The sequence below is a fragment of the Daldinia vernicosa genome (assembly GCF_022497035.1).
Source record: "Daldinia vernicosa strain CBS 139.73 unplaced genomic scaffold F5Y00scaffold_46, whole genome shotgun sequence".
Classification (NCBI taxonomy): domain Eukaryota; kingdom Fungi; phylum Ascomycota; class Sordariomycetes; order Xylariales; family Hypoxylaceae; genus Daldinia; species Daldinia vernicosa.
Genome location: NW_025953962.1, coordinates 170,851 through 194,138, shown reverse-complemented (window position 1 = coordinate 194,138; position 23,288 = coordinate 170,851). Strand labels below are relative to the sequence as shown.

Here is a 23,288-nt window from a genome sequence, read left to right as displayed (position 1 = left end):
ATATTATAAATATACGGGTAATATCATCTCTGAAAAAGATGCATTTATAACCAAATACCTTAGCATGTTGGCTAATACTAGATAAACATGGATGAGAAGAAATTAACAGTCGAGGATACCTCGAACAACCCTGTGAGCATTTCTAACCCGACTCCTATTCAAGCAGAAGGACAATCAGTGGCGTCCTCTAGAGATCTCGACGATGCATACGACCTCTATCGAAGACAAGATGCCGTCGATCTTGACCCTCGAGAAGCACGTCAGGTGCTACGAAAAATCGATTGGCACATTCTGCCACTTCTGATGGGAACTTATCTACTTCAATACCTCGATAAGTCAAGCGTCAACTTCGCAAGCGTTTTTGGATTAAGGCAAGGGACGAATCTACATGGCCAAGATTACTCGTGGTCTTTATCTATATTTTATTTCGGTATGAGCTTTCGAGGTAAACAGTCTTTACGACGACTAATTAGCTTTGTCTACTTTCAGGATACTTAGTAGCGCAATGGCCAGCCGGCTATCTCTTGCAAAGGCTTCCAGCCGGGAAGTTCATCGGTAGCAGCATTCTAGGTTATTGAATCCTCCCACACTATATATCTATAGTAAGACTGACGGGGTCTTAGTTTGGGGTATGCTCACCATTGTTACTCCGGCATGCAAGAATTTCGCCGGGATAGCAGTGAACCGCTTCTTGCTCGGATGCTTCGAGGCAGTAGTGAACCCGGGTTTCGTGCTCGTCCTTTCAATGTGGTGGAAACAGGATGAGCAGCCCATGCGATTGACGACTTACTACAGTATGAATGGGATAGCTGGTATTTGTGGCGGTCTACTTGGTTATGCTGGTGAGCTCGATATCATATCAAACTGAGGTTGAATATCTTCTAACTAACATGCTTGTAGTATGTTACAACTTCTGTTCTTATATAATTGCACCAATCTGCTGTCTCTCTTCCTTTCTTACCCCTAAGAAGAGTATGACTTCGGGTACTCGCTTCAGCACTAACCTACGATAGATTGGCCACATCACATCTGGTTTACCTCCATGGATGTACATCTTTCTTGTGTTCGGTTCTATAAGTTTGGCTTGGGGTACCATCTTCCTGATCTTCATGCCTGATATTCCTTCGACGGCGCGATTTCTAAACGAAAAGCAGAAAGTTATCGCAGTCGAACGAGTAGCTAAGAACAGACAAGGAGTGAAGAACCACCATTTCAAAACCTATCAAATGTGGCAGTGTCTCCTGGATCCGAAGACTTGGATTTTATTTGTCATGGCCATCGCAGCGCAGATTCCAAATGCTGCCCAGTCAAGTGTATCGCACCCATATTTTCTCACCGGCATATAGCAATTAATACTAACATCTAACCTAGTTCACATCCATAATTCTAGAGACATTCGGCTTTGATGTGCTCCAGACGCAGTACTTACAAATCCCGGGGAATTTAGTACAATTCTTTTCCCTTCTCCTATCAGGTTGGATTAGTTCTCGATTTCCAAACATGCGTTGTGTGGTCATGTTAGTGGGAAACTTGATCTGCGTCGGCTGTGGTGCAGCTCTTGTCGGGCTACCGGTTGGTCCTGATGGTACACAGAATAGATGGGGTCGACTGGTTGCGCTCTGGCTGTGCTCATTCCAATCTGTAGGTTTTAGTTTGAGCTTGACGATGGTAAGTAGCAACGTAGCCGGATATACCAAAAAACAGCTCACGGGAGCTTTCCTGTTCGTGGGCTATTGTGTCGGGAATATAATAGGGCCGCAAACCTTTATCGAAACAGAGGCACCGTTCTATACCTCGGCGTACATTGCGTGAGTCTTCTAAGATTAGAGCTATATGTTAAAGGCTAAACCTTATGCTAGGATTCTCATCGGCTATTCTGTGAAGACAGTAATGGTCATCGTACTGTACATATATATGTGGTCGGTAAACAGGAAGCGGGACCGTGAAGCTGCCCTAGAGGGCCCTGGACTTTCAGAGGAACAAGAGAAACAAGCGATCGAGCAAGGAATGCAGGATGTTACCGAGTTGGATAACAAGGGCTTTAGATACGTTCTATAAGGACATACCGGCTTAGAAGACTATTTTACCAGCTACCATTGCTTTTAATTTCATCCAGTTGGGTATTTATACGAGGCAATACTGCCCACCTCCCTCGTAGTTGAACACGTATTTTATATATCTACAGCCACCTAATTTAAAGGGGAGTGTCTGTGCTAACCCCTATGCTTATATAGAGGAGCTGCAGAGTTCGGTATATCAAGTTCTCAACCCCATGCTTTACTAGGTACTAGGGACCAACATTAATCGCCTGTTAGATGATTTTTAGGAAATAGGGGTAGGGAAGACCTGGGAATATCGCATAACCAAGCTCAAATGGAACTGAAAGGTGCATAATAGCTACACACAGCTGGCTTCGTAACACAAAATCCTGTATTGGACGGGTATGACTAACGGCAGTATGGACGATGCTGGAACTTGAATGGTCGGAAACCTGGGGCTATCATATTTTGATAGGCCGCGTATGTGGGTACTGGTGACTCCCGTGCTGGTTTAAGTACCTCCGCATCTTGAGACAGTCTGAACTCCCCTGAAGTCTCCCTTGAACTGGCACCCATCTACTTCGACGAGCAACTCCACCTACTTCTATACCGAGTTCCGTGTTTCGGACTTAGGGTTGAGTCCTTGACTGAACATGAATACGGACCTTTACCTGGCAGAAGCTCTTAATGTGATTTGACACACTCTAGGCCGAGGAGGTGCGAATTTTGCGGTGAACACTCATGAGGAGTTCTGAGGGGAGACAAGAACGACACTATCCCCTATAGCTAGATATTAGAGAAGGATAAGTTAAGAAAAAATGGTAAAGACGGACCTCGCACAAACAGCATCTCGGACTTCTTCGTTGTTGTCTAAAGGAGGGGTTAGCAGGATATCCTAGAACGTATGAGATAGTACTTACTCTAATTTCCTCATCGTCGTCATCTTCGTCTACCGTATAGATAGTTTCCACAACGTCACCCAAGACTAAATTCATATGGCTGTCATAGGCCTTGAATTTATCTAGTTAGTTGAAGAGGGAAGAGTTGGCATGGGCCGATATGATTCACGTACATGAAGGCGTCCTTTCAATTCACGATCGCCGCGCAACTTTACAAATACAACCTCGTCGAGAAGGAGGCGCACAAGATCGAGAGGCTCAGATACTGAGCCGCCAGCGGGGCCTTCTTCACCACCAGCCATTATTATAAGATCACGTCAAATATGGGTTAATATGATCTGTACGTGTGTTGAAATGTTGAAGATACGGTGTTGGAGTCGGGTTAGACTGGTGTAGAGGTGAGGATGCGGTATATGAAGATTAAACGATTCGGTTTAATGTTCGCAGCTTGTAGAAAGAAACCTGGGTACAACAATTTAGTGAAAGAGTCTGGGCTTGGCAAAATCATAAAAATGATTACCTAATATTTCAACAGCCACAAATACCAAGGTACTTATGTCTGTACTAGAAGCTATGACCACTGTAAAATCACTATAAAATATGTTTGCTGTTAGCGTAGTTCTCCATACGCACTACCGTCACACTAAATTAGAGTTTACGGGGAAGTACTCCACTATCTCCACAACTCCATACTTAATAATTCCACAACTCGGCGAGTCCAAACCAACACAACTTCAACTATCAAAGTTCCCCGCAAATCACGTCTAATATGTCTGTCCAGTTCTCCTGAATCAGTAGCCTAGCCTATTTACACCAGTCATGATAGTACTCGATAGTTCTCATAATGCTCCCCACCACTTTGACGGTGTCGTTCGGCCGGCATCGAACTTTCTCTTATACACCCCTTAAAGGAGTTTACTCAAGGGTTATTAACTCCCATCAAAGTCGATCCTCTGGATTGATCTCCAGTAGAGATACCAACAGTGCTTCGCCATGTAAGAGTCTATATAGTTCTACACGTGGCCTTGCAACGGCAGTCCATTCCTCTAGTGCCGTTTCAAGAGAGGACTTCGAATTCTTCAGTGACCTTCTCAACCACACTGAATCAAAACCGCAAACTGAATCTGGCCATGGCAATCCTGTTTCCAGTGATAAGACCCCTGTTGTAACCTTACCTGACCCGTTTAAAAGAGCTCTCGAGGCACTGCGACGGAAGGACACTCGGAGACTACTCATCTATCTTAAACAAATATCATCCATGGAAGAAGCTGAGCTTCACGCGGCCGTTTCTTTACTGCCTCGAACTACGTTCACCGAACTTCTCCGGGCCTTGGATCCGTTTGTTGTTGCTAAGGATGCCGATCCAACGGACCGGACACACGTATCTGCTGGAGCGTACCAGGTATTAAATTTAGGAGCTACTATTGACATTTGGGGAGTCCGGAAAATATATTCGCAGCTACTACGCCATATGCTAGTCCTGCTGTCTGCATTGAAAGCCTCAGGCGGTATTCTACAGTCAGAAGAGTACATCTACCTAGTCAGATGTGCAGGTGCTGCTGCAGACCCTACGGGAGTAAAATGGATATGGAATGAGATGGTTCGCAACCAGACTACGAGTTGGAGGCAAAGCAAGTTATACGCCGAGTTTATTTCCGCACGCTTCCTCACAAACCCTTTATATACAGGCTACGATAAAACCAGAAGGATGGTCACTGCCCGAAGTTTACATCACTCCAAATTTATCCTTCACTGGTCGCAGATTCGAAAGACGGATCTCCTCAGATACCATACCCGACTCAAGAAGCTTTATTTCGGACTCAACAAGGATACCCAACACGCTGAAGACTTGATACGAATGATGAGGAAGGACAATTCGGCCAGGAGACTTTACCTCTGGATTCATAGTCATGGCACCTACATGACCGAAAGTTTAGTGTGTGCTTTGATGATTGCATTCGGACGGGCCGGGTCTTTATATTTTATCAGTAATAGTATATTGGATCGTCATTTCGGCATTAGGATAGGTAAAATAATCCATAACATGGCGACTGACATACAGCAGGGCCCCAGCCGTGTGAGACCTACTGCGCTTCTCATGGAAGCTATCGTGGAGACATATGGATCAAACGCAGAGATCCCCCTTGCCTTACAGCTGGTCCAACACCTATCAAAGACGTTTCGAATCCCTATCCCCGGGTCTGTATGGAAAGACCTTATGGAGTGGGCCTATATTATGGGCTCTGTACCGCCGTCTGGGGGGTGGAAGCTGGCCAAAATGTTTTCTAAAGTGCCGAACGCAGAAGTAGTAGAATTTATCTGGAATATGATGGTGTCCGAGCCGTATCGCGTACAACCCAACTTCGAACACTACAATATACTCCTTCGGAATCTTATAGCGCGAAGACAGTTCAGCAGGTTCATCCCGTACATGAGGAAGGCAGTTGATTTATACAAGATTCAATGCCAAGAGTACGAAGACGCGGTAATCGAGTACTTCCAAATGATTAACGATAATGGGGTGCGTAATAGCGAGACAGTACATCGGTACCAACGGGCTCGGTTTAAGAAGGCGACTATGCGGCATACCATCCAAACGTGGTGTCGGCAGTTCCTTGCCAACGTACGAGCCTTCAACCCTATGAACCCGCTTGTGACCGTGGCCGTCCCGGATTTCATTAATGAGTTTAGGGATTTTATCCCAAACCCGGCCTTTTATCGCACGTCTCACGGATACGTCTCCCTGCGAGACATTGCCCGGGAACCCATGCGTTTAGTCCCTCTCGAACATGTTCCTTTCACTATACAGGTGAAGAGTAGGCTGGGAGAGGTCTTGCTCCTAGACACGAAAGCGAGGAAATTCGCCACCAATTCTCGACATACCTTAGCGGGCCGAAAGCCGATATCTCAGTTTGACCTCGAGACTCTCCTCACGACCACATCCCGAGCGAAGCCGCCGAAGCCTTGGCACAAGGCGGCTATCAAAGAAGCACTGGAGGGATCGGAGAAATCGATTGAATACGAGCCCGGCGAGTCGCGTAGCGAGTTACCAGAGCCGCTAGAGGTGGATACTTACGATGATGATGACGACTTTTATTAAAAGCAGCCGCTTGTATGTATCTGTATTATTATACCCACAAGATGTTCATTTCGTATATAAATCACTGCTGTTTTGCTATACCCCAGCAGCGGCGATATCATATACAAACCCCTTAGCCCCTTTTGTAGCCCCTTTTGGTGGGATATTGAACATACGTGATATATAGACATATTCTTCGCTTCATTGTGAAATATGGCTCGTGATACGAGGCCGATGCTTGTTATCTTCACGTATAATAATCATTCGTAACGATACAGAAGATGGTTACGATTTGACTTTCTCTAATCTCAGATCATTTATGTACATGTAGCGGCTCAGCGCGATCCAACCCCACCGGAACCAGACCATCTGGCTCTTATGCGCCTCCGTCATAGCCCGGCGCGCCGTCCCGTAGCTCTCCCGACCACCGGCCAGCGCGCTCACGCTAACCAGAACACCCGGGTTGCCCTTATCGCTCTTCTTGCTAGCACCGCCGGGCCCGGCAAACGCAAGCGACATGACAGTCGCGAAAATATCTAGGAACCCGGTATACTTGCGTAGAAAGCTCACGCTGGTCAGCGTGTACAGGTCTACGGGCGACGCCCAGCCGGGCTTACCCCGGGTCAACGAGGAGACGAAGGCGCGCGCGCCGTGGTATAGGGATATGTGGTTCGGGTGCGAGGATACGCCGCGGGAATCGAAGGTTATAATCGCGTCGATGGTGGCGTTTGGAGCGGTTAGGTTCTCGGAGGAGGACTTTTGCGAAGCTAGGCGGGGCGCAAAGGCGCTGCTTAGGAGGGCAGATATTTTGGAGGATTCCCAGGTTGTGGTCATGGAGTCGGGGAAGTCACTGGGGGGAGAGGGTGTTAAGTTTGGTTACTGTATCGTGTATGTACATACAGGAATACAGGATAGGTAGACTCACGGGCTATCGTAGACTAGGACATCGTCTTCGCGGGTGAGGCCAAGTAACATGCCGCTCTTGACGAGCTCCTTCTTGCGCGTCTCGCCGAGGCCGTCGGCATTGCCGGAGCTTAGGCATAGGATCTTGAGGTGGTTGCCGTGTTCGGGGCGGGTGAGGGCCAGGACGGTGGGCGCGAAGAACATGGCTTCGTCGTCTGGGTGGGCGATCAGCAGGCAGATGCGCTTGCCGCGTAGCATTGGTAGGCGTGTCTGCGATACCGATGCCGTGTAGACGTATAGCAGTGGGAGGATGACGGCGAGGATGCCGAGGGTCGATAGGGATGGGAGCGGCATGTTTTGGCTGTTTGGTAGCTCAATGTCGACGTTGGTGGCCTCTCGACTATAAGAGCAATATATAAGAAAAGATGGCACAATATATAGAGAAGTAAAGCGGTCACCAAAGCCAAGTCATAGATTGTCTAGTGAAATCCGGGGACATTGAAACCAGACAAGTTCGGGCTTGGATCCGAAGCATTATCCGTTCTTAGCCTCGTCGGATGGTCTGAGAAAGTGACGATGGACTTGCACCAAGATTCGCATTCGCGTTGGATGAAATTATGTAAGAGGGAGAGAAGCCCCTCTGTTGCACCTCTTTGAAGGTTGATCATCAATTGTTGCATAGACTAGCAGACTAGTTCGTGTATCCGATTAGTGCATATAAAGTATGGGTTCTATAGAGGTTTTCATTGGCTGCTCGAACCCCCTGCCGAATCTACCGAACACCTTCAAGCTTATGACGGGAGCTTAGGTACTAAACCCCTACATGTACATAATTTTACGTCGTATCACCGACACGCGACCATACATACCTTACCTATACTTAATCAGCCTTACCTCTTAACTCCTAATTAATTATACCTTAATACCTCTAGCTCCATCAACTCTTCGCTATGGTTCAAACTCGAAAAGCAAGAAAGGCGGCGGAAGGGATCAAGCTATCTCATCCCGATCGAACCGCCGCTCCTAGCGAGGACACCTTGCTGAAGCTTGCTCAGGACCGCAACCTCTTCGAGGAAGCCGAGAGGAAGAAGAGGAAGATGGCGAAAGATCGGGATTCCGATGACGATTCGGATGATGGGGACGAGCTCCTGTCGTCTACGGCCGATAGGGTAGTAGAGGCTATTCTCTGGAGCATCAGTTTGTCTATGTTCCATTTCACTCTCGATGTGCTTGTTCAGCATCAATATGCAATCTCCATCATATGGCCTCAGATCATAATTCGATCAGTGCAAGCCTCTATCGGTAAGTCCCCCTTACAATTGTCAAGGAATCAGCTGTATCGGGTCGAATTAATGCGTGTAGTGTTCTTCTTGCTCATCTATGTACTTCATCCGCACGTCTCGGCTCCGTCTTTTGTGCCTGGACTGCCGGTGAGATATCAGTCTCCTCTACGGCAGATCCTCTTCCTCGCCGCGAGTGTTGCTTCCGGTTGCTATTTAATTCATATTTCGAATAAGTATAGCTATCTCGCTGTTATGAAGCAATCACCACCTTTGGGCTGTCTCTGGGTCTGGTCCGTCATTGAGCTTGACCTGCCATATGCCGTCCTCTCTTTAGCTTGTATCGGCGGGTTCTTCTACCAGGGCGGGTATACAATAAAGCAACCATATTAATATCTTAAGAAAGGTCCAGACCCTAGCACCGTATTGTATACGTCTTTTGACTCATTAATACTATATGAGCCGCACGCCAAGTCAAAAGTCGGATATTGGCCTATTCAGTACGTAAATTCAGGTGGTTTACCACTATATTTATATCGGTATCAGCTGCTATAATTCAACAAGACCGCACATACAGTCTTGTTTGGGTGGGATTAGGACATGATCCCAGGGATAATATTGGCGATTCAAAATGGTCTTGATTAGAGGACAGCTTTTGACGATAGGAATGAGAAATGTCTGACGAGACTATCATGCGATTTGGTCATTGCTTTGATTGGATACGATCAGGTAAAAATACATCATCTTCCAAAGGACAAAGTCACGGAGTTCCGAGATTATATGCAATATTATTCTGGTGACAGTCTCCGGATACCGTACTAATTTTACAAATTTGGAAATAATCTTATAAAGAGATGCCTAGCAGATCTACAGGGGTCTTAAACTTGGGGGTTACTGAATGTCACCTTTTCACGTGATGCCTCTAACCTACAACTTGAACTGGGTATTGGTCACTTATATATCCTAAATTTTAGAATTCACTGAGAAATTGAGTTGACTGATTTGGATTATCGAGAAATATCTAATCTAAACAAAGTGATATCAAGCTCCTAGTTTAAATTTAATACTAAGCTATGTGAGAATCCCAACCGATCCGATATGTTTACAGGTTTTAGTTATTCTGGAGAATAGCAAATAACTATATCTCGTTAGAGCTGCGTGGTTGCGTAGGGGCTTTGCTGGTTGCTAAAATTGGCATAGTATTTATCCAATGCTAGAATCAGGAGAAATTCATATAGGAATGGGATCCTACTTTTCAGCAACTCGTTTCAGGGAGCATATCAGATCCCATTGCAGTGCCTACGTCAGTCGTATGCTACAATAACAAGTACCAAATCGAGTCTCCTTTATGCTGTATGATTAGGCATTTGCATTTTGTAATAGTAAATTTACAAATTGATTTATTCATTCTTATCTACAACAGTCCCGCTATCCCATTTAAAGAGAAGATGCTTCCAGGCAGGGCGGGGTGATTATTTTATTATTCCTAGATCAGGTATCTGTCTAATCACTGGGTCATCACTAGCATACGTGTAAGTTGCTAAAGAAATCAGTAGATATGCGTAGCAATAAATGTGATTGTATCCCGTACCTTAGGTAGGCAGGTAGCTAACCTATTTGTGGTATCATGTGCCGTATTTACGGGCTGTCACGTACCTTACCGTTGGCGTTGGCGCATGCAAAGTTAGGCTTCTAATCAGTAAACGACTCTATCACCACGCCTAAGAATTGATTAAGGGGGGACTTAGTACTCAGGTACCGATGCACCGTCTAGGTAGGTACCTAATGTATTAACTGTTGATTCAGTCGTAAAGCCATTGGTACAAATCGTATCGATTAAAATCACCACAATCACTGTCGCCTCAGGGTAAGTGATGCGCTGATTATTATTCCAACCCAAACACTGCATAAATATTTCGACACCGGCAACCGCAACACGTAGATTCTTCACCCACACACCCACATTTTCGAACAACCAGTGTCCCTTAGAATTCCGTCCAATCTAACAGCCCGACATCTTTATTCTCGACAAGATGGTCGGCTGCTTTCCTAAGTTGTCCTTTCTTCTGGCAAAGAAGCCTGCTCAGGTACGTTAACGTTAAGTTTACTTGTCACATCGAGCGGTGTTCATCTTGACGCGTCTATATTGCAACGCGTCGCGACTGTCTTTATTTTAGCTGCCTAGATTTCCTCTTTCACCTCCCACCTTTGCCGTCACGTCTTCACCTTTGCCGTTACATCTTCACATTTGCCGTTCCTTCTATTTACTTACCACCCCTTCAACACAATCTTCCCCTTATTTCGGCAACAGCGTGATAGTCAAAGAGGAAAACAATTCTACCTCATTATCTTGGAAATCTTGTGTAACTATTTTCTATCTTCAGGAAACTGTGCCGTCAAGACCTTATACTGACACTTCTTTGAAGAAACAGGCTTCTAACGTTATTGACTTCGCCAACATCGCCGACACGGCTGGAACCAACGACGCCAACGACGCCATGTCAAAGCCCGACAAGTACAAGACCCCCTCCGAGAAGGGACTTGCCGTCCCCGGCACTGCCAGCAGCTCGGGTTGGAAACCGTACACCATCCCCTACACCGGCACTGGCATCAAGCGTTCCGCCAGCAGTACCAACTGGGCCTCTCAGAGTTCCCCACAGGCAGATGGCTTTGCCGTGGCTTCTCACGCCGCGCCGCCTTTGTACATCACCGGCGACCCAAAGAAGAAGGGCCAGCCTGCCGACAAGAAGGGAAAGCAGCCTGCCGGTAGCATGGACAAGAAGTACAAGAAGGCTGCCGACGAAACCCACATGTTCAAGGGTGCCTATATTGCAAGCCGCGTGAAGCCTGAGGACCGTCAGCCGATCGAATAGGTATGTATCATGTATCATGTTTCCCTACAGCGCCGTACATTACTGGAAGAAGCCTACTAACACTTATCTCTATCTGAATAGGTTACAACGTTACAACGTGGATTCTCCTTACCTTCATAGCAGGATTCTATGCGCGTCTTACCTCAATTCTCTGGATTGAACGTCGCAGCTGATCCCGTAAAGGGTCATTTTGATACTAGCATTTTCAGGCGGATTTGCATTGCGACGAGGATTTCCTATTTCGGTATTAATTCGACTGGTGACCATGATCACTATCACGAGACATGACTTTTGGACTGGCTTTTGCAGTTTGCATTTTCGACTTAGCATGTACGGATAGGCGGGCGTTATGGATTATGAAAAGATCACACACACACATAATAATAAGGAGTGAGAAAAGGGGCGGAGAAAACACCAAAAAAAAAGTCATTGACGCGGCATTCACCTTTGCATATTGTTTCGTTGCAAGCTCATTCAACTGTTGGCAGCTAGTTAGCAAGTAATCAGGGTAGATACCACCAGGTAGATACCAATTTGCACAAATCATTTGCCTTTCAGCTTTGTGCTGGTTTTAGACGTGAATAATGATATGTGTTGACTTGAAATCTCTGACCTAGGCGTGATGTGACAATAACACTGACTTATCTTGACAAAGTTGGTATTTAACTAATAGGGCAAAATATAGGTTCGTGCTTTTCTCTACGTCTAGAGAAAACAAGTCTTCTGAATCAAGGACGGTGCCAAGTTTGACGTGGGTTTGTAATTGAAGTGATCAACTACACCTTGACGTGAATATACTTGCAAGAGCTATTTGGACATACCTTCATCATGGCCACGCAGGTCTCCATGATTACTCCTTGTTAAGCTCTTCATATCCAGCCCGAACCAGGCTCTCAGGGCCCTTAACATCGCCAACACCAGTCCAGTAGAATAACCCACCTAGCCCCTTTCTACTCACATACTCAGCTTTCCGTCTTACCGTCTCCGGGACATCAAAGCTAACAAACCCCTCACCTGCACGGTCAACATAGCTCGCAGCCACTGCATGATGGTCAACAGTTGCATCCCTGATCCACTCGGGAGGTAGATCATTGTAGTCCATCGCTGCGGTGGATCTGAAGGGCTGCCCAACCCCACGGGCCCCAGCAAAAGACCATGCGTAGACCGGCACACCTAGAACAATTTTGTAAACTGGGAAATGTTGTGACGCCAGATACTCAACACCGCGGTGGCACGAATTCCTGAGGGCCGGATCCACATGCGATTGTGGGCCTGGTTGGGCGAAGAGCTGTGCGTGGTGTCCCGATACATCAGTCCATGGGCCATTGAAGTCGTAGCCCATTAGATTTATACTATCGAGGAGCTTTCTCGCTGCGCGCATATTGATGTTCTTCAAGCAGTACTCACCAGTAGGCAGAGCGGTAGTAAGGAGGTACCGCGGCGAGGGCAGTGCTTTTCTCAGGGCGCCGAGTACGGCAATGTAATTTTTACCTACGTCCGGTGTTAATGGGAACTCCCAGTCGATATCTACGCCATCGAATTGGTACTGCTCTACGAACTCCTTGCAGGACCTCGCGAACGTACTCCGACGGGTAGAGTCCGCGGCCATGGCGGGAAACTCGGCGCTGCCGCTGCCACCACCGATTGAGACTAGAGTTTTGAGATCAGGCTTTTGCTGCTTTAATTTGGCCAGCGCGCGGATGCAGCCCTTCTCCCCGTCGACGTCTTTGGTTAAGTCTGCAAACTCGTCTAATAATTTGAGGGTTCCATCTTCGTTTAGGAGGACGAAGGCGTAGTATATTCGGTTAATGCAGTCGAGTTGGAGAGACGAGGGGGGAAAGCCCTTGTAGACTCGCCAGCTGGGATAGTATACAGCATTGATGGGGGTTTGGTTAGATGACATGACGACGGAAGCTTTAGAGGTAAATAGCGGAAACGTAGGTATGTAGGTATGTAGGTATGTACTTGGTTAGGGACAGGGAAGCAGGAAGAAAGTAATGTTTGACTGATATTATTGAGAATGCTCTTAGGTATAGGTTAGACTTATAATTGTAGGGATGAAGCTATTTAGGTAATTCTTGATATACTCGAGCTGAATGAGAATGAAGTTAGGAGGTAGGTAGCTAAGTTGATGATAGGTTAGGTAGCTAAGTTGATGATGCTATTAGGTAGTTCCAAATTATCTGGACTCGCGAGTCGCGACTAACTTGCAGTATTCTTGATGTGGCGGTAACTAATCGACGTACTTACCTCAAGTAACACGAGGACTCTCGTATTTTGAAAACTCTGGAAAGTACCTAACATACATTAGGTACATAATTCAAGCCGAACGTTCCCGGTTCATGACAAATGTCTCAATTTTAGTCAGTGGCTACTTGTAGTTTCTCATTGCGGTTGGCTACTGGGAGGTCTTACAGCAGAAGGTCTTTCCTGTCATAACGAGAATAAGAAAATAATTCCGGGATTTTTATTCAGGTGGTTATGCAAAAACGCCCAAGGTTAATGATACAAATGACGGATAATTGGATAATTGCTAGAGATAATTTTGTAGAATCTGTAAAAGAGGGGTTTAATTCCAAAAAGCAGTTATATGCAACTCCTATACCCAATTAACCGAGTCATCTAATTTGAACCACCCTAAATCCCGTAACTTTTCGCTTGCTCATATGAATACCTTCGATCGATATGCAATTATGCCAGGTGCAACTCCATTTATATGCATCAAAGGTAGCATGCCGATTCAACCTTTGGTCTTTTCTTGGCAATTGGGAAAATGCTCCGCAACTCATCGTCAATCATGATTTGATTTCTCGTACCCGTTTCCGTTTAATGGCTCGTCCATAACCACATCTATGGGCACCACATTTCGACCCGAACATTTTGAACCTCGTCGAGAACCTTGAAATCCATGTCCTTTTGCTTGAAAGCGATGATAATCATGTCGAACCCTTCGAGGCTTGACTTGTTCCAGTCGCTCATATCTAGACGGGGAATGTGAGGGATGGCAGTTTGCTTTACCAGTGCATCGGCAAACATAACATCGACTCGTCCCGAGTCGGCAAGAGTCTGAATAAGCTTCAGCCCCGGTGAGTTGCTCAGATGAGACTGGCCAGCCTTAAATCCCACTCCGACCACTAGTACTCGAGGTCGGAATAAGCTGGAAGACTTCTCTGAACGTGATATCCGTGATGTGGTCTCAGTACGCTCAACGTGTTTAAAGTCGGACTCTTTGCTGAGATGCAGGCTCTCGCTGTTGGCAGAAGTTTGAGTTGAGGTATTATGCGGCGCCTCCCGGAAGAGGGCATCTAAAACTCTTTGCCCGATCTTCTCCGGTCGTTGCCACGTGGTTTCGGTTGCCATCTTCAAAAGAGGGAATGAGCTGTTGGCCATGAGATAGTACGGGTTGACTGGGATGCAGTGGCCTCCAACACCAAGACCGGGAGTGAACGGAGTATAACCGAACGGCTTAGTTGACGCCGCCCTGCATACTTCGTAAGGGTCGATGCCGTGGCCAATGCAAGCATCCGCCATTTCGTTGGCGTAGGTGATGGCGATCATCCTTTGGCAGTTCTCGTACAGTTTGGTCATTTCTGCCGTTTCCGGCGTCGATACGGGAACGATGGAGTCAAACACACGCGAATACAAACGGGTAATCGCAGCAAGAGATCCGGGGACAACATCGTCCAATCCAGATATGACCTTTGGAATTACGTGCATGGGTGGATCAGTTCGTCCAGGGTCGATTCTCTTTAAAACTGTTAGCGGGTTTCCTGAATATCGTGATGTTGGTAACGTACCTCTGGAGACATGCCCGCGAAAAACCCTTTCTCTTTAGCCAAGGGGCCGAGTAGCTGCCTTGTCATCCCGATGGCAACGGAACTCTCTATCACTACCGTTGAGCCTGGCCGGGCATATTTCCACACGTTAGTTAACGCGCTTCTGACATATGATGTATCGATTGTCTTATCAGCTTTGAGAAGCGTTGGCACTGAAATGAGGAAGTGGGTAGCCCTGGAGAGATTTCGAGGATCGAGGGTGAAAGATACACGACTTCCTTCGCCTCCAAACTCCTCTTCTAATCTTCGAAGTTGCTCTTTCGATACATCGAAGCCCAGCACGTCGTAATGACTCGAGAAAGAGCCGATGAGCTGTGTTCCAACATATCCGCACCCGATGACAGCCACAACAGGCTCTTTGTTCTCGTCGATGCTGTCAGAGCAGTCTAGATCCAAGTTTTCTAGTCCATCAGCTTCGCTTAAAGCGTCAATCTGAGGAGTTCTGGGCGGCGAGATTTCCTGGCTTGGCTTGTTGCTCTGGCCGAAGGGGTCTACGATCAGGAGACAGTCTTGAGCAGGGAAGGCTGCTCGAATCTCCTTCATGACGTCGCCAATGAGAAGAGGATACATATTGGAATTTTGCTTAATGCAGATAATAAAACGAGTGGATTGGTCAACTATGAGAGAAACAAGAGGAGCTTTCTCTAAGAGTTAGAAAACGCCGAGAAGTGGAATTCTTCACAATGAGAGAACCTAAGCCAAAGCAGGTCGATAACGAAGAAACTTATTCTGATCGAAACAGGAGATGCGAGGCAGAATATGAAGTATCGGGCCTTTAGGTCAAACCACTACGTTTAGTTCGAGCATAGGACAAACGTAACCTTCTTTTCTCAACAATTATCCATTCTATTACACACAAGCTTACATACAAGCGTGCGTGTAATCCGCGACCGATCTAGAGCAGTTGCTTTCTTTGGCTCGGACCCAACATAACGAAAATTACCCAACCTGGTGGGCACGGATTCGACCGAGTCCAATCCGACTCCATACAGAATTTCGCCCGGATAGTGGCGTATCAATGCTGAGAATAATATCTATGTTCTAATTCTAATAGGTGGGGGTGCTTGTTTTCGCGACTCATTACATCGCAATCAATATCTCAGTTATTCTATCTCGACATCATTAATGTTGCCCTAGATCCAGCCTAGATACAGGGTCCATACCATTTACGCTAGTAAGGCAACAGGGCAAGGGGCAGCAAGCTAGCTGTAGAATCGAGGCTTTCCTATCGAGTCCCGTCCCTCCCTATGCGGATGATCTGCATAGAGCCGCACAGGGCTGTTCCACTACCCGAACACGACAACCATTATGGTTCCTGGCAAGTGGTTATACGGTTTAGCCAGGTCCTGGTCACAGCAGTTTTCTAAGTTTCGAAGCCTACCCAAATGTCCAGAGAGTTACAGCACGCGCATTCGCTCGGACCGAAACCATCTGCTCTCACTAAGGACTCGACTTGAAGTCATTCTAGATACTAGCACGACCATAGAAACTTATTTTGCCACTACAGTACGCCCCCTGTAATGATTTTATTCAGCGGACCCCTAGAGCTACTTGGCTGAGATCCTAAAGCGTATATCTATTGCCACCCTGGGAGGTCGTTGTAGTTTTCCGGGGACGTTGTTTCAGAGTATTTCATGCCATAAAACCCTGGTGTAATAATGGAGATGCTTTAAAGGGCGTTATTCTATTCAGAATTCGAAGCCCTGTTCTGTATCGTGCACGTCCGAAAAAACTAACATTATTTCAGGGGGTGAACTGTAAGGCTGAACGTGGGTCTGGGGTCCCCTCTCTCCGCTTGAGTGGACATGATATGATGTCTCTTACGGCGCTACCGTCCAAATTTTCGTCTTTGGTATTGTGGAAGCCTTTTCTGGAGCTTATTGCATGGGCCAAGGCGACTCTCTGAACCCTCAAGTCTAACTACACTTAGAAACTTAATACTCTCGCCACAAAGTCTGTCTACACACGGTGATGTATAGGTCTGTGTGGATATGTTACTCGTGAAGATGGTGGATCCCATCAGTTCTCTGGATCTTAGAGGCTTGGAAAATTCCATTAGTTCATACAACAAATTCCCGTTCTCGAATAATAGGTTCAACAGGCTGTCGTATCACCTACTCCCAATAGGCACAATAACCACCCTAAATACTATGTCAGGATCCAGCCTGAAGCTCAACTGAATCACCGTATCCTTGGCTTGCGAAATAAAAATTTCATCAACATCATCCCGGTTACCCCGTATTCTGATGTTCCGCTTCTCGGCCTCAGACCGCCATAAGACGTCAGAGGGGTAGAGGTCATAGAAGGATACACAGAGCTAGTTGCCCCTAGATGTATTTTGGCTCTCCTTGACTCTCTTGCCTTGAGCAAGCTTCAGAAAACTCCATTAGTCATTCATTAAAAGATAATCAGGACGTTTGATGTCACTCGTTCTGAAAACCCATTTTCGTTTCTTTAACTTAAATTACTTGTTTTGTTGGTGTCGAGCTACGAGCTTCTCGACAAGTCTATTCGGAACGCGGACGTGGTGTCTTCCCGTTCATCCTATTGCCAATCATCAGTACTAGTAACTTATCGGTTCGCCGCGGCGGCCACACCAGGGAGGAAACATCATGGTCTTCTATAACCGTACTACAAGAGTTAGTCGGCCTTTTCTTCTTCTTCTATCGAATGTCCCTAACTGCAAATAGGCGGAGAGTAATCCGAGCACAGATGGAGGAACAAGTTCATCTTCGGAGAATCCCTTCTCAGATAGACATAACCGGCCTTCACGGTCGTTTAGTCTTAGATCATCCCGAGAGTCTACTCAGAATGAAAAGGCGGCGGGAGCTGACTTTCGAGAGGAAGCTCCTCCTGTGCCTGGGCAAACTACCGACACCCCTATTGCGACCCGAACACACCTACAACCCAACCAACATGGTGTAGGTCAGGACCATTCTCCGACCGCATCGGTATCGGGAACGTCACGGACCACATCACCAAACACATCCAGTTCCGGCTCGCCTGAGGAAGAGCGGGCGGCAATACTCGAGAGTCTACCTCCTCTTTCGGCCAACGCTACAACTGCATCTATAGCTGCCGATGCTATAGATCCTGTACTCATAGAGAGGGGTAAAAGGAAGGTTGCCAGGCACAAATATATCGCGATATCTATCATATTTGTTTTAAAGTAAGTCATCCGTCTATCTTCGCTACAAATAAGCAACTAACACACGTTAGCTTCATGTTTATCTTTTCTAGTTGGTATTGGCCCAGATTCTATTACATATACCTACCATTCATCTCACTGCCTCTCGTCTTAAACTGCGTCATGATTTTCGATATCATTGTCTGGTCGTTGAAGAACCTAGTCTTCAAACCGAAAAAGGTTCAACCCGAGACTCCGGAGGAAATGGTTCTACTTATGCCCTGCTACAATGAGACTTATGAGGAATGCAGTAAGTCGCTCGACTCGCTCGTCAATCAAGTCAATATCAGCCATCACAAGCAAGCAATCATGGTTGTTTGTGATGGCAAGGTTCGAGGTCCTGGTATGGACAAAACCACGGGCGATTATCTCAACGAGGACATTTTCGTCGATCAAATAGAGCGGAAGATGATCCGCGCGGCATATGTCGCATGGGACGGCCAGTCTATGGATGTCGACGTATCAAGAGGGATATATAAGGGTGTGCCATTTTTCTGCATCGTGAAGCAGCAGAATCAGGGCAAACGAGACAGCTTGATCGTCGCTCGCTCTTTCGTACACAATTTCAACATACGCGACAAGCGGCCGAAGGTCATTTTCTCTCCCGAGTTCTTCAAGGCGATGACGGACTTTCTAGTTGAAGATGCTGGAATGCGCCACGTCGAGCTATTAGTCGGTATGGATGCTGACACAGTATTTGCGAAGGATTGTATCAGCCATCTGATTGAAGAATGTCATTATCCCGGGACAGTCGGCGTCTGCGGCTACGTCGCGGTAGACTTTTCGACCCATAAGTGGAATATATGGTCTATATACCAAAATGCCGAATATACTATCGCTCAAGGCCTACGGCGACTTCACCAAAGTCTCTGCACCAAGAAGGTCTCTTGTCTTCCAGGATGCTGTCAATTACTCCGTGTTTGCGAGGAGACGTGTGGCGACCGTATTCTCATCGAGGAATTCGGCTACCATCCTAAGCCAACAGATGGCATTATCAAACGTATCCGCGCCACGGCGTCTGAGGACCGGAACCACGTCTGCTTAATGCTTATGAAGTTTCCCAAGGCCCGCACACGACAGGCCCTGAGAGCGTACGCTTTTACCGACGTGCCACATTCACTCTCGGTCTTCCTCAGTCAGCGGCGCCGCTGGACACTCGGCGCGACAAGTAACGATCTCATGCTACTTATGGAGTCCAACTATAAGTTCAATCTATGGGAGCGTATCGTCGCGCTTTCAAACGTCTTGACATGGATGCTTAACCTTTTTGCTATTGCGAGTCTGGCCTGTATGGTATTCGCATTTATACGTAAGTCCCCAACTATCATTTTTAAACATAGCCATGGCAACATATACTAATTATTCAACTATGCAGACCAACCTTTTTGGCTTGTCATGATTTTTGCTTCCATTATGATCATACCCCTCTGCTACTACCTCGGCTTAGCAGTATGGCTATGCCAAAGTTGGCTGGAGCGCGGCCAATACCTCTTAGGCCTAGCCATTTTTACAACCTGCGGTCCTTTTATCAACATCTGTGTCACTATATATGCATGTGTCTACATGGATAATTTCGGATGGGGTAAGACGCGTAAGGTCATCGCCGAGACGGGTGAAGCCGAGAAACCAGACTGGCAGGTACAGCAAGAGCGTTACCAGGATGCTCTCAGTGACGGCGAGAAGATCTTCGGCACTATGATTCCTGATGAAGAGAACCAGCTACACCCGGAGGTCTACAGGACACCGTTTACGGCGCCCACCTCGAGCCGTTTGACGCCTATCAGGGCCGACAGCGAGGCGATACAGCAAATACCTCAGGGACTACCTACGGACCCATCTGCACGCGGAATTGATGGTGATATACTACAAATACCACTACCCACACGTCATCCTACCCACAATCTTCGTTCACACAACCCTCCTACGCGCGATATCCCTACGATAATTCTTCCTACAGACAACCCCTCTACGCACAATCCTCACGTCTCCGACACCCACTGATTTAACTAGTTTCGTATTACGAACTATAGGAGATAAGAGTGGTCTAGCCGTAATACCATGGAGATTTTGTGGCTCTAGTAAAAGTATAATATATAGATTAATTCATGTGAGGGCTAGAGTAACGCCATGTCTGGCTAGCTAGACAGGTAACACGATAACCGAGCTAGAGATGGCCCAAACGCAAGATTACGACCTATAAGCAGAGCAAAAACTGGCCTTGACAATGAGTCAGAGACCCAAAGCGTATAGTGCGTACAGTGGTTAACTTTTCTTATGGGAAGACAACCCATGAGCCTCGTCAAACCTTGGTTACCTATGTTCTCGGTCTCCTGGTTAACCTAAAGGCTATTAGTTATACTTTATTAGATCTAGCTCTATTAACCTAGGTAGCTTTGATGGGAAGAGTTACGTTATCGTCCCCGCTACAGCCTCCTCTCCATCGGTATAGTTCTCACGGACGGGTCTGAGGCTTGCAACACAGCCCCCAGTTCCCAACATATTAAACTCTCGGATATTAGCCAAGAGATATGTATATATATCGGCCCTCCCTCCTATTCCATGTCGAACCGAATCCAAGATTCCAAGCTCTCAAGTTTATAACATTCGTTCCTATAAGCTTCGGGCATTACAGATTCAAGATGGGTTACGACAAGTCAGGCGAAACAAGGGCAATAGTCATTACTATTCTCGTACTAACATCAATGCTAATAACTTTCGGTCTCGCCATCTTCGCAGATAGATTACAGCCTGATCACGGCGACGCATCGAGTCTCGAACGCAAGAGTTACGACAATGTTCCGCCTTCCGTTCTTTCACGAGGAGACTCGTAAGTATTTCCACCGCAGACTTCACTCGCAAGCAATACCTCGACTGACAGCGCCAAACAGTGACATCCCCGAGGGAAAGCCCCTCTTCAACATGTCGCGTCCTCACATCGGCGACGTCCCCTACGGCCAAGCCATCTTCTCCTGCTCCAAGCCGGGGCAAATCGCACTGACGTTCGACGACGGCCCCTTTTACTGGACCAACCACGTCTTGGACCAGCTGGACGGGCTCAACATCAAGGGGACGTTCTTCATCACGGGCAACAGCCCGGTCCTGAGCCGGCGCATCGACACGAACCCGGAGTACGCAGCCCTGATCAGGCGTATGCGCTCGAGGGGCCACCAGATCGCCTCTCACACCTGGTCGCACAAGCATCTAAAAGACATCGGGCGCGAGGGCCGCTACAACGAAATGGTGTACAACGAGATGGCCCTCCGCAACGTCATGACCACGCCGCCGACGTACATGCGTCCTCCGTACGGAGAATGGCGCGACCCGGACTCGATGCAGGATCTGAAGGCGCTAGGGTACCACGTCATCATGTACAACATCGACACCAGGGACTACAACTGTAACACGGAGACGGACATCGAGGACTCGATTAGCCTATTCAAAGACGCACTTAGGGAAGATGGTAACGGGTCGTATATCGTGCTGGCGCATGATGTTCGCGAGTGGACGGCGAAGAAGCTGCTCCCGGCTATGATTCACACTATGGACCTGAGGGGATATCACGCCGTGACCGTGGGGGAGTGTCTGGGCGATTCGGAGTTTAATTGGTATAGGGACCCTGATGACGTGGAGGATTGATTAGAGTTATGGTGCGGTGCGGTGCTGTGCTGTTTTCTTACTGTTTGGTGGCGTTTGGCGTTTTTTTTTCGGGAACCCCTAATGGTTGTTTGGCCTACTATAGTAGATGAAAATGGGTTACATGGCATAAATTTATGTATACCCCGGAGACCAGGGGTTCTGATAGTTAGGTAGTTAAACTTATATTTCCTTTCGTACCTACCTAGGTAGCTATTTACTGCTGAGTCTTGTCATGATAGATTCCTGAGTGTCTACACAAAGGTAGCAGGTCTTTAGACAGCTCCACTAAGTGTCCAGCCTTCATGATCTCCTTTCGCCCGTGTACCTACCTAGGTAAATATGGCTGAAATCCAGGTGGCATGTTACTCGCCTTAGTCAGGTCGACCGAGACAATATCAGGTATTTTGTTTGTCTGAGGTACTTTCTGATATACTTCGAGCGGACTGAACTTTCCGGTGTTTTCAACATGTTTTTCTGAGTCATAATCATATAGTTCTAGCGTGTGCTCGAGCTACACTTACTCCGAGTCAAATATTGAGAATTCGTAGCTCTTGGTCCTTTAGTTTCACCCCTGCTCTAGCGATGTCCGATGGCGTGCACGTATCTCAGCCGCAAAGTCGTCGACGCTTTTATTAAACGAGCTAGTGTAGTGAGAAACAGAGTAGGTATCCGTGCGGCAACATTGAAGCTAAAACCACGATCTCCGAGCGCTGATTGGAGCGCATATGTATAGAGAACTAGCATCGCTGGCGAATTACATAGTACTAAGTCCTGCATGCCTGATTTACACCGCTACATACGTATTAGCTTTTCTTGAGACGGAAGAGTTTTCTGCGTAGCTTAAGCAGACACATAGAAAATAGTTCATCGTTGGCATGTGAGTTATCGATCGGGTAGGCCCCAAATCCAACCAAACGGGTTACAAAGCGAATATAGTTACAGTAAAGTAGTAGGTACACAGATGGCCTTGGCCTGCTTTTAGTAGTGTAACTTGTAAGAGAGCCTCTCGGAGCTTAACTTTAACATGTCAAGAAACTAATCCCTGTTTGTAAGTTTGTTTCCTTTTCTTGCGTACTTGGCGTGGTGAGACCTTCACCCCCCCTCCCGGGCCTCCCCCTGTCTCCCCCAGCGGAGAGTCTTTTCTTTGTGGAGGCTCTCCATGGGGTTGACCAATGGGGACGTCATCTCCCCCTCGTTTCCCCTCGTTTCCTTTGTGTTGGGATCTGTGGGACTAGTGTACGTAGTAGTGTATGTCATCTTCGTCCAACCCCATGGGCTGTAGAAGTTGGGGATTTGGAGCTGCGGGGTTTAAGCCCGACTAAAACATCGCCTTGTTTTCCTCGTAGCCATGTCCTGTTCCTTGTCGTGCCCATTCCTAGCGAGGCAATTCGGCTTGATGTCGGGTACGAGACGCGGCGAGGACCGGGACTCGTGACCTGCGTTGTCGAAGCTATTGGTTCCCACGCGGCGGTTATGCTGTTGACCTTGGTCTAACTGTATCTGGTATGAGGTTGGGCGACGCCTTTGTCTCCTGGCTAGGTACAGAATTCAAGTAT

General features: G+C 47.2%; 10 protein-coding genes across 10 annotated transcripts; 6 read left to right on the top strand and 4 right to left on the bottom strand.

Annotated features, from left to right (window-relative positions):
• Positions 1-87: 87 nt before the first annotated feature.
• On the top strand, positions 88-2,058 carry F5Y00DRAFT_254778 (MFS general substrate transporter; the record flags this gene model as incomplete). The annotated part of the gene is made up of 8 exons (XM_048010214.1): positions 88-430; positions 490-570; positions 624-812; positions 848-869; position 972; positions 1,014-1,313; positions 1,372-1,808; positions 1,860-2,058. The coding sequence occupies 8 exons, from the start codon at positions 88-90 to the stop codon at positions 2,056-2,058; spliced, it is 1,572 nt and encodes a 523-aa protein (XP_047862182.1).
• Positions 2,059-2,778: 720 nt separating this feature from the next.
• On the bottom strand, positions 2,779-3,240 carry F5Y00DRAFT_254777 (like-Sm domain-containing protein; the record flags this gene model as incomplete). The annotated part of the gene is made up of 4 exons (XM_048010213.1): positions 2,779-2,819; positions 2,873-2,909; positions 2,960-3,049; positions 3,112-3,240. The coding sequence occupies 4 exons, from the start codon at positions 3,238-3,240 to the stop codon at positions 2,779-2,781; spliced, it is 297 nt and encodes a 98-aa protein (XP_047862181.1).
• Positions 3,241-3,651: 411 nt separating this feature from the next.
• F5Y00DRAFT_244443 (uncharacterized protein) lies at positions 3,652-6,286 on the top strand. The gene has a single exon (XM_048008828.1). The coding sequence runs from the start codon at positions 3,783-3,785 to the stop codon at positions 6,036-6,038; it is 2,256 nt and encodes a 751-aa protein (XP_047862180.1). The 5' UTR covers positions 3,652-3,782; the 3' UTR covers positions 6,039-6,286.
• Positions 6,287-7,525, bottom strand: F5Y00DRAFT_244441 (LmbE-like protein). Its single transcript, XM_048008827.1, has 2 exons — positions 6,943-7,525; positions 6,287-6,867 (listed from the first exon to the last, which is right to left on the bottom strand). The coding sequence occupies exons 1-2, from the start codon at positions 7,272-7,274 to the stop codon at positions 6,303-6,305; spliced, it is 897 nt and encodes a 298-aa protein (XP_047862179.1). The 5' UTR covers positions 7,275-7,525; the 3' UTR covers positions 6,287-6,302.
• A 229-nt stretch (positions 7,526-7,754) lies between these two features.
• On the top strand, positions 7,755-9,144 carry F5Y00DRAFT_244440 (uncharacterized protein). Its single transcript, XM_048008826.1, has 2 exons — positions 7,755-8,222; positions 8,283-9,144. Exons 1-2 carry the CDS (start codon positions 7,871-7,873, stop codon positions 8,591-8,593), a joined length of 663 nt encoding a protein of 220 aa, XP_047862178.1. The 5' UTR covers positions 7,755-7,870; the 3' UTR covers positions 8,594-9,144.
• Positions 9,145-10,233: 1,089 nt separating this feature from the next.
• F5Y00DRAFT_272194 (uncharacterized protein) lies at positions 10,234-11,273 on the top strand (the record flags this gene model as incomplete). Its single annotated transcript, XM_048012932.1, has 3 exons — positions 10,234-10,287; positions 10,627-11,073; positions 11,155-11,273. The coding sequence occupies 2 exons, from the start codon at positions 10,234-10,236 to the stop codon at positions 11,071-11,073; spliced, it is 501 nt and encodes a 166-aa protein (XP_047862177.1). The 3' UTR covers positions 11,155-11,273.
• Positions 11,274-11,657: 384 nt separating this feature from the next.
• Positions 11,658-13,549, bottom strand: F5Y00DRAFT_244438 (glycoside hydrolase family 18 protein). Its single transcript, XM_048008825.1, has one exon. It carries the CDS (start codon positions 12,974-12,976, stop codon positions 11,924-11,926), a length of 1,053 nt encoding a protein of 350 aa, XP_047862176.1. The 5' UTR covers positions 12,977-13,549; the 3' UTR covers positions 11,658-11,923.
• Positions 13,550-13,923: 374 nt separating this feature from the next.
• F5Y00DRAFT_254773 (nucleotide sugar dehydrogenase) lies at positions 13,924-15,452 on the bottom strand (the record flags this gene model as incomplete). Its single annotated transcript, XM_048010212.1, has 2 exons — positions 13,924-14,820; positions 14,871-15,452. The coding sequence occupies 2 exons, from the start codon at positions 15,450-15,452 to the stop codon at positions 13,924-13,926; spliced, it is 1,479 nt and encodes a 492-aa protein (XP_047862175.1).
• Positions 15,453-17,243: 1,791 nt separating this feature from the next.
• Positions 17,244-20,493, top strand: F5Y00DRAFT_148189 (glycosyltransferase family 2 protein). Its single transcript, XM_048004479.1, has 4 exons — positions 17,244-17,548; positions 17,600-18,078; positions 18,129-19,405; positions 19,472-20,493. The coding sequence occupies exons 1-4, from the start codon at positions 17,522-17,524 to the stop codon at positions 20,095-20,097; spliced, it is 2,409 nt and encodes an 802-aa protein (XP_047862174.1). The 5' UTR covers positions 17,244-17,521; the 3' UTR covers positions 20,098-20,493.
• A 242-nt stretch (positions 20,494-20,735) lies between these two features.
• F5Y00DRAFT_264786 (uncharacterized protein) lies at positions 20,736-21,732 on the top strand (the record flags this gene model as incomplete). The annotated part of the gene is made up of 2 exons (XM_048011708.1): positions 20,736-20,923; positions 20,985-21,732. The coding sequence occupies 2 exons, from the start codon at positions 20,736-20,738 to the stop codon at positions 21,730-21,732; spliced, it is 936 nt and encodes a 311-aa protein (XP_047862173.1).
• Positions 21,733-23,288: the final 1,556 nt, after the last annotated feature.

Coding starts and splice junctions, on each gene's coding strand:
- F5Y00DRAFT_244443 (XM_048008828.1), top strand. CDS start 3,783: ATGCTCCCCACCACTTTGACGGTGTCGTTCGGCCGGCATCGAACTTTC.
- F5Y00DRAFT_244441 (XM_048008827.1), bottom strand. CDS start 7,274: ATGCCGCTCCCATCCCTATCGACCCTCGGCATCCTCGCCGTCATCCTC. Junction 6,868..6,942: donor GTCCTAGTCTACGATAGCCC/GTGAGTCTACCT, acceptor CTCTCCCCCCAG/TGACTTCCCCGACTCCATGA.
- F5Y00DRAFT_244440 (XM_048008826.1), top strand. CDS start 7,871: ATGGTTCAAACTCGAAAAGCAAGAAAGGCGGCGGAAGGGATCAAGCTA. Junction 8,223..8,282: donor ATCAGTGCAAGCCTCTATCG/GTAAGTCCCCCT, acceptor TAATGCGTGTAG/TGTTCTTCTTGCTCATCTAT.
- F5Y00DRAFT_244438 (XM_048008825.1), bottom strand. CDS start 12,976: ATGTCATCTAACCAAACCCCCATCAATGCTGTATACTATCCCAGCTGG.
- F5Y00DRAFT_148189 (XM_048004479.1), top strand. CDS start 17,522: ATGGTCTTCTATAACCGTACTACAAGA. Junction 18,079..18,128: donor TCTATCATATTTGTTTTAAA/GTAAGTCATCCG, acceptor AACACACGTTAG/CTTCATGTTTATCTTTTCTA. Junction 19,406..19,471: donor TATGGTATTCGCATTTATAC/GTAAGTCCCCAA, acceptor TCAACTATGCAG/ACCAACCTTTTTGGCTTGTC.